This window comes from Mizuhopecten yessoensis, unplaced genomic scaffold (genome assembly GCF_002113885.1).
Source record: "Mizuhopecten yessoensis strain PY_sf001 unplaced genomic scaffold, ASM211388v2 scaffold9109, whole genome shotgun sequence".
Lineage (NCBI taxonomy): Eukaryota > Metazoa > Mollusca > Bivalvia > Pectinida > Pectinidae > Mizuhopecten > Mizuhopecten yessoensis.
In genome coordinates, this window is record NW_018407883.1 from 1676543 (window position 1) to 1686302 (window position 9760).

At 36.0% G+C, this 9760-nt stretch overlaps 2 protein-coding genes across 2 annotated transcripts in view; both read left to right on the forward strand.

Annotated features, from left to right (window-relative positions):
- LOC110457385 overlaps positions 1 to 5796 on the forward strand; it is a 61940-nt gene extending 56144 nt beyond the window's left edge. The window contains exon 6 of the mRNA XM_021508634.1: positions 4901 to 5796. Within this exon, the coding sequence (XP_021364309.1) occupies positions 4901 to 5574 (674 nt within the window). The 3' untranslated portion in view covers positions 5575 to 5796. The remainder of the gene's footprint in view (positions 1 to 4900) is intronic.
- Positions 1 to 9760, forward strand: part of LOC110457384 — a 33890-nt gene that overhangs the window by 14007 nt on the left and 10123 nt on the right. The gene's annotated exons all lie outside the window — the stretch shown is intronic.

The following is a 9760-nucleotide window of genomic DNA, read 5'->3' on the forward strand; positions in this document are numbered from 1 at the left end:
TTTTTTTTTTTTTTTTTACTGACATTCACATTGCCGTATGTCCAAAACTTAGTACATGTCACAATATAACTACGTATATTATTACACATATTGAAGTAAGCGTGAACTGACGAAATAAGTGGTATGGTATGATACACCACCGAGCGGATGATATGGTAGTTTAAGCTATCTTCCTTTACCATTCATATGGAAATAATAAACATACATTTTGACGTACATAATGATACATTATCAATTTTATTATCACTAAGCACAGGAGCTTGTCATAAATGATGTTTGTTTAACTTAAGCGGGTACTGTGTGCAGTGATTGCTTACCAGCTCTTGCCAGTTTGAATAGTATAATAGAAGTGTTAACCTTAAAGTGCGTGCAGGAAGTATGCGAGCATCGGCGTAACCTGCTACCTGGCTCCCAAACAAGATCAAATACCATCTTGTGACACTTGTGTGATTTTGTTACCTTCTCGTGCATTCAGCTGCATTTCTATGTCATTAAACATAGTGAACTTTTCAGCATTCGCTTGCTCATCTATCCGGTTACATGTTGCAGGTAAATATTCAGACAGTAGCTCATGGGCAGGGACTCAGAACCACCCAGAACCATTATTTGGGCATTATGTAAGAGCCTGGTTGGAAGCACAGTTTAACTTGTACAAACAGTATTGTTAAGATTTAAGTGCCAACATCAGATAATACTTCTAGAACAAGTCTTTTGAAATCGGAGAGTCTATTTTCTTGTACTGAAATTGACACACATACGATAAAACTGTTCGTTTATCTCTTATCTCATCAACATTTCCCTAGAAGACTAACGACCCGGTGTATCGTTGATGCCGTTTTGAAGGTAAATTCCCTTCGACGATGATCTATCACAGTATGGGTGTTTGAAAGCAGTATAGGAATCTAACAATGCGCACTGGTATGTTGAACACAAAAATAGAAGTTTTTTATACTGCAATTCGAAAAGTTCCCAGTGGGCATCATTAGCCTGGGGTATCGTTGAGATGCCCATTTGAATGTGAATACCTTAGACGATAACCTGTTGTGACATAGATGTTTTAAAAGTGGCATAACACCCTAGTCCAATATCACGTGACCTGTTGTGTCATAGATATTTTAAAGGGGGCATAAAACGTGACCTGTTGTATCATTATAAAACCATGAAATATTAAAACTACAGTCACATGCAATTCCGAAAAACAACTACTCAACTTCACAGAATTGTTGTGGTAATAATTCTCCTACATGATCCCGTCGAACGGATTTGTTGATGTACACCCAATACATTTCAGTGATGCATATGTTAAATGATCTAAGGAATACACTGGGGTCAAAATGTTTTCAAGAACAAAGGAACGAAATTACAGTTAAACTTAAGTTAATATCAGATGAAATATAATATGTTTACAGCAATATTGATGTTAGGTGACGAATGTCGGTGACGGAGCAGAAGATGCGTACACTTCTGGAACACCTGGTCTTATTCTCTTTGTACTTTCCCAAGGACCAAAATATAAATCGTTCCTTTGTTCATATGTTTGCCCTAGTTTAAATGGATTTTAAGTTCGATTAACGGTTTTGCTTACGCAACTTCGATATTCTCTTTTTATCGGCTTCGAAATGAACGATCAATGTTTCTGTATAATATCAATTACATTTATTTCTCTTTCCATTCATTGAAACGTCTTTGGTATCGATGTTGCATGTTTATGATTTATTTTGTATTGTAGGTTTGTAGTGCTGTAGAAATTACACGATGTTCAAACATCTAGATCAAATTATGGTAAGTTGATCTCCACAGAGTACATTTTAGATTGTTAAGGACATGATTTACAAGTTCTCTTTTGACCATTTTGGCTCTTTGCACTTTTAAGTATCGGATCATTTCTTGAAATAAAGATGAACGGCATGTTCTGGCAATTACCCGTACGTGATATATGTAAACTTCGCCCATTTACTTTTCCCATCGAACAGACGTTGTGTTCACGTAGTGAAATTTGTCATTCAACGTATTTTCCTCTACTGATATCTGTTTCGGCGTACCAGTTTATTTAAGTACTTAAGTGTTTACTGGGAAAATATCAAACAGTTAAACTTTAGCCCTTTCCTTGTAAGCTCTCTGTACATGCCATTACGACATATAGTATTAAGTGTACTTATATCCACTGTCATGATTATATCATCCTTATAACGAAAGTTGAAAAGCTTTAACCGCGGCGAACATGTCTTGTATACAGAATTCCAACAACCACATACTTCTATGTGTATTGGTTAGTGGGTATGATATCAGTCCAACTCTAACACACCTTGGTAAAGTAAAACTCTTGATTATATATAAGCAGCCATAGGTTTCCTACTGTAAGTACACGTTATGTAGCGGTATCCTTTACACATCTGTTAATACGTGCAGTAAATGAAATAAGAAGCTAGATTCGTTGTTGTTGCAGCGTTAAAGGCAAGCTTGTAAGAAGATCATTGTTTATTACTTTCGTAAAAAAGTTAACATAGCTTTAAAACTATAATATCAATATAATATGTCCATATACATACCACAAATGGAGAGGACTTATAACAATAATATAATTCGAGGTTCTTATATTCCGCTTTATCACAGCCTAGTTCGTGGGTCGTCTCAAAGCGGTTCATAAATTATTATTCGTAGTTAAAGGGCCTTCGCAGCCAGTCAATTTATTTCTCAACTCCCTCTTGGGAGCATATAGCCGGTGCTGCCATTTCGGCGGTCACAGCTACCATTCAACAATTATTCACTGTAGCACTGCCGAGCCACGTACTCATTTACAGCTGAATAGACTGGAACAAGCGGAGTAAAGCACCTTGCTCAAAGATACAAAACAGTGCCGTGCCGTTACTCGAACCCGCAACACATCGGTAACGCGCCCGGCGTTCTACCACTAGACTTCCGTGCCTCCTGGCATAATAGAGGCTGTAAGCAGTGACAGTGTAACAGTCTTTTGTCAATAAAAATTGTTGAAATTGAAAATATTTTTGAGATGAATATTGTTATAAAGTAAAAGTTAATCACAAACTATCTCAATGCAAAATTGAGATTCTGTTTAATCAATATATTACATGTACAAAGTAGATACAAAGAGTAAAAGGCCCTGTTTTCGTGGTCCCAATATTAATAAAAATGCAACGGCCTTCAATAAGAGGGAATGTTTGTTTTAGTTTGTATAAAGAAGGGCAATTTAACAGTAAATATTTGTTAAAATAGTTAAATTTTAAAGAAAGCAAATAGAAATATTGCAATATAGTAATTTCCAACTATTTAGTTATGGTTGATATATCGTATTCAGTAGGTTTGTAGCTCTTATAAATGATAATGTGTAATAAGCAATGCTACGTGTTTCTCTTTCTATAGCTTTACTTGTTTAATTAGGCTTATGAATACGTTCCGTTCCTGATATATATTTCAGTGGGTGGTCGGGTGGTGCAGTGGAATGCGCACTTGCCTTTCACCAAGGCGGCCGGTGTTCGATTCCCCGATCGGAAGTGAAAGGTATGGGGTCACCTGCCCGACCACGTGGGTTTTCTCCGGGTACTCCAGTTTCCTTCCACACTAAGACCCCCTTTCGCTAACATCCAAGCCAACAAGAGTGATTAATATAAGTTGAAATAACTTGTTTCATAATTGTTGTAAAATAAAAAAAAGTTTATATTTATATATAGATATCAATTTTGTCGTTCTTATAGACACCTATGTGGTGGTTTTCTGAAGTGCTAGGGTCTTCTGGATGTGGTCCAACATGGAGCAAGCCCATGCCTGTCAATGGACAAGGAGTTTTCACCTTCAACATAACACGGAACAGTGTATTCCGGGTCGTCGTGACAACATCGTCATCTAAAGATGCAATCGTTCTTGCCATTGGTAAACAGTATGCAGAATTTTTAAGGGTTCACGTTCATCATTGTCAAACCCTTAAAAGAGTAGAGCATCCTCAATGCGGATACGTAGAAGGAAAGAAGATTTCATATTGGTTCAGTTACAACAGAGATAGCCTCGTTCTGAAATACGGCAAAGGCTACACAATGGAGGAAACCACGTTGCTTGAGTACAATTTTCTTGAAGGAACAATGCCAGCCGAAGAGGCGGTAATTAGAAAACGAAATCATTGTCTTTTTAATGCGGAGTTCCAAGGCCAAGTGAAGTTATATGATAGTACTCAGTCGGTGCCTTCTACACTATCCGCAAGTTGTAAGTTCCAAGTTGTGTGGAAAATATACAGTTTTATAGTGTAAATATTGACTATTGTCTTAAAATTATTCCATAATAATTACTTAAAGCACAGTAAAAGTGTGGAAGTGTTAGCGTTGTTCGCGTAGAGTAAATTAATGCCGAAATATCGACACATGAATAAACATTAAGATTATATAGATTATTGGAATTTTGGATGTATAGATTTCTGAACCACTGCTAGCTGTCCACATTGAGATATGATTAAAGAGTCAAATAACTTTATGTTGACGCTAAAAATCATTTTGAATATCTTTGCAGTGATAGACGTCGAGAAAAGGGTTGCTTTCTATAAGAACCCTTTCGTTTGCAACATGTCACCAATCGTCCTGGACAGCTCCAAAGTCACCCTGTTTACACTTGACAATAGCAAGTACATGTTGACAGGTAAGATCTAGTAAGATACAGAGTGAAATACTTTAACAGAATTTCCCCCCAAAATGATTACCTTTTTATGTTAACTCTTTTCATTGTACAAATGTACAACAATTATGAAGATTTAAAAAAAAAAAGTGATATCAATTTCCACCCGTAAGTCCGTTACGAAAGCAAATTTAAAAATGAATCGTAGATATATAAAACCTTTGATTTTGTATGCCTGAATAATGTAAATGGTATATCACTTTTGGTTTTCCCCCTTTATCAGGAAGCCTCCCGCCTGCCTGTAAGGAGCTATACGAGAACATCCGTAACTGTGAGTTGAACTGGCCACCGGAAGTGGATGATGTTCTCCTCTCTGATGCCATCAGGTTCAGTATCGAGACAGAGGGATGTCTCCTTTATGAAAAGCTGAAGTCGAAAGCCGGAGAATTCGGTGAAGGAAGTGGAAAAGAGGAGACATACCTACGCGTAACGCTAGGACATAGTCTCGGAAATTCGCCGGGAATTCCGTATGTCCTCGAGATTTGGCCGTCAGGACACTACAGTCCAATACATAATCATGGAAACGCGAACGCAGTCATCAAAGTCCTGTTTGGCGAAATCAACATTTCAATCTACAACAAGCAGACGACAGAGCCAGATGCAGTTCCTATGAAAACATTTAATGCGTACGCAGGTGATGTTACATGGATCAACAGGAACTGGTTCCAAACGCACAAGCTATGGAACAATACAACCGACTTCTGCGCCACCATTCAGTGTTACGACTACGACGCAGGGGACACAACCCACTGGCCGTACTTCGACTACGTCAGCGAGAACAGCACCATTGAAGAGTTTCTGCCCAACTCTGACTTCACATTCAAAGACATGCGGCAAAAAGTGTTGGTGGAATACCGACTAAAGTGTTCCCCTCTAAATCCACCGCGCAAAAACTAGCCGTGGTATACGAACAATGCAACTATTGAGATTTGACGTAGAACAATGAGAATTCACAAAGATACCAATCCGACTTGATTTGATAATTTCTTACAAAGTTTAGCATTGATATATATAGTTTATGTTAATCCTCTTCCTCATCATAATTAATTGATGATGTACGCTTAATCTAATGCATTATACTTGCATGTTACAGTACTTTCAGAGTAGCTTCCTATCTATATATTTTTTTAATTTTTTTTTTTATACTTTAAGCCCCAGAAATTTGTTCAAGTGGATATTTAATTCATATTTGTAGATGTGAAATCAATCATGTATTTGCGTGTTGACATAAAGTATAATGTATTGTATATCAGGAAATAACTACAACACAATATTATCATTATATTTCAATATGATGCATTCATTTAATAGATAAAAGTGCACTGCCGTCGGACAACCTCATTTACATGCCTTCTTATATCACTGTTATAGTAACTACTACATGTATCACTGTAGTACAAAATGGATATATTACTGACTTTTGTAATTAACTCATTGAATAGACAAAGTGCAACAAAGATGTTTCTAAAATGTACAACGATGTTACGAAATTGTATATTGTACTAGACAGCGATGATTTAGATAACTGCTAAAGCATGGGGCACCGTCAAACATACGTCAGATTCCTACAAAACACTGTCAAGTTCTGGCAACATCACTAACTTTGTGGTAACAAAAATGCAAAACCGAATATATGATTTCATGCTGCGTGTGTCTATTGAATAAATGCTTATAAAAGCTTCAGCTTTATGAATTCATTATTTTCCCGCTCCTCGTCCTCGGTTTAAATAGCTTTACATATGGTTGACTTGAAACGATTTTCGTCTGTGACATCTGGATCACTTTTGTAGGTCTTCAGGTAAATAGTAAAGTACAGTATTGAGTGAAGTCATATTTTTTCTCCATTTTTTAAGCCGTGATAATAACGAAAGGTTTATAAAGCATTATTATTATAGGTATAATGTTTTATTATTTATATCAACATCACACTGTAAGGTTTCTGTGATTTTCATCTCTTAAACACGATTTCTTTCTGTAGAATATCTATTTAGAACTGCCTTTAGCTATGGGTCTGCTACATGTAATTGGTAAATATCTTTTGTTTTAATTTCCATTTGAAATCTGTTCAATGTGTATCCATTTGGAACGGAAGAGTAAATCAAGCTTTTTTAACAATACATTCTGTTTTTGTATTTACTTTCTCAAGTTTTCCAGTGTCACAGACTCCTCTGATATTTCGTTTTCATTTTACTTAGCACCATTCATTATTCTATGCTCTTAACATTTATCTGAGCACAACAAATACCACTCGTGCATACTAACATTGATCTGAGACACAACGAACATGTCTTAAATAAGACCAGACAATGACAAAAAAAAGTTTGAAACTAGACAGTGATATCACAGTTTTACTTTCTACACAAACAATGTACGTACATGTATTACACGTGTCGCAACGTTTCAAGACCGACTGATCCCTTTGGCAAGCTATGACTATGTGAGCGATATGTGTTGTTACCTGTACAACGATGTTACAAAATTGTTTATTGTACTAGACAGCGATGATTTAGATAACTCCTAAAGTATGGAGCACCGTCAAACACACGATTCCTACAAAACACTGCCACGTTCTGGCAACATCACTAACTTTGTTCGTTGGAAATTGTAAATAAAATATAATTCTTAATCCTAAATGCGCATTTGAGTGTATAAAACAATGCACATATTCTTCGCAAGTATTTATAGATGCCGCATTTGATAATGGAACAAACGATTTGCCTGTACATTTACTTCGTCAAGATTTTTCATATTTTTGTGTCGGAAATAGCACACTAATCTTTCGTTCTGCGTTCCAAATTTTCATCGAATTCCGGGAAATTGTGGAATGTGTAATAAGGAGAGTACCATTCTGTTTAAACTCGAGATAGCTAGTGAGATTTACCTCAGTCAAGTAACTCCTTTTTTATTCTAATGCTACTGTGTGGCGATGACCTGTGTTGGTTGGGTACAATACGTTACAAGTTAGCAGTAAATTGTAGTTTCACGGTTAAAATACCGAATTAATGATACTGCATTAGTAACATATATCTTAGTAGGTATACAGACGTTATATAAGTTCGTCTCCGTGTGACCGAAGAACTGGCCGGGTATAGTCGTTTTTGTTGATGTCCGAAGAAAAGGGTTCATTAAATTACAGTATAACTTAGTATATTCTTTAACTACCAAATGTTGACGTAAACCTTTGTCATCTTGGAGATGACTGACACATAATTTCAAAACGTAGAATTTACTGAAATTCACATTGTCTTTTATCTACAACTTAATCCACAAGGTAACAACATATATAAATTACCATATTGCCGTAAGTAAATACTCACGGAATAAGGTTGCGTGGCATAATACGCCATCTAGCGGATGAAACTGGTAATTTAAGTTATCTCCCTTTGCTACACATGTCGAAAGAAGAAAACATGACATATTTTGCCGTACTCAATGATAATTCATTTTCGTTTATAAATTATATTATTCATTACATTCGCACCAAACGTGTAAGTAGGAACATTATAATATGTAACACACAAATTGCCATTTAAATACTTTTCGACATTTTGTTAGTCAGAAATAATGAAATGACCTGGCTGCACTACTATGGTGATTTTTGTATGCAGTGATTACATACAAGCTCTTGACAGTTTGAATAGTTATGTAAGTGTTGATAATATGCACCGTCAAGTACGTGCATGACGTATGCGTCAGTATATGCACATCGGTATGAGTGGATAGGTATCAGTTGTGAAGCATCATCGGTGACCCCCTCCTGACTTCGACTGCACATGATATGAGTGAAAAGCTGATCTAGACAGCGCGTCATTATTGATTAAATCCTAGCACTAATCGACAGAGCCTACCATCTTGCTCCAAAACAAGGTTGTTCATATTGCCATCATTTGAATTTAGCTGCATGTATGTGTCACTAAACACAATTAACTTTTCAACATAGACAGTGATTATCTATTCAGCTACATGCGCAGGTAGATGGTTACACAGTAGTCAGTGAGCGGGGAAATTCAATTGATGATTATGTACCAGTATACCTAATAGGTTCAAGCCTGGTTGGAAGCACAGATTAACTTGGAAAACACGTGTTGGTCAGATAGTGAACATATTATTAGTTTTTTTAGCAATAAACTGCTTTAAGATGCAGTTCATAGGCAATATGAATGCTCACTGTATTACTTAGACTATACGAACTAGACAACGTTGTTGAGAGGTGACCATGACAATACTTTAGATGTACACAAAGATACTACACCGACCTGATTTGCAAATGTTTCATGAATTATAAATATTCTATGTGTAATCTGCATCTTATCATTAATTGATAGTTTAAGAATTACTTATATTTAAACATCTCTAAAACACACTTATATTAAACATAACTTTAAAGCTGTTGTCTATCAAAACATTATATTATACCCAAGACTGTATTTCTGTTTGACACTACTGACAAAAGTGTTATATTTTATGAACATCATTTTACATTAATTACGTGGTAACATTTGATCTTTTCTTCAGTTCTATACATTTTTTTAAGTGCTTAACATACAATTAATTTTTGAACAATTGTCATCTCCTACACGAACTAGAGTACTTTCGATATCATGTTTCTAAGAACAAAATATTTTCTGAGCACCACACATTTTCTAAATACCACACATGTCACTTGTAAACTTCACCAGCGATCTAAGACGAAAAACATACGATTTAATCAACCCAAACACTGGAATATAAACACAAAAACAATTAGGTTAACATGTAATTAACCCCTTAAATATAAGACTCCTATTGATGCATTATTGCTACAAAACACGACCAAGTCCAGTCAACATTAACAACCATACTGTCAAATTAATGTCAATGTTAGTTAAATTTTGATTAAAAGAGAGATATGTAACTCCCTGCCACTTTACTGGAGAAATTAAAATCATTATTATGTTTCAGGTTAAATGAATAGTTGCACTAATAAATGGACACACATGGACTCCACATCTTTACCACTTGGACCCCTTGTTGTCTTCGCAGCCCTCTCCTCCCCCTCCTCAATTTCTGTAAAAGCTCTTTTGCTCCTTCCCTCCTTAACCCC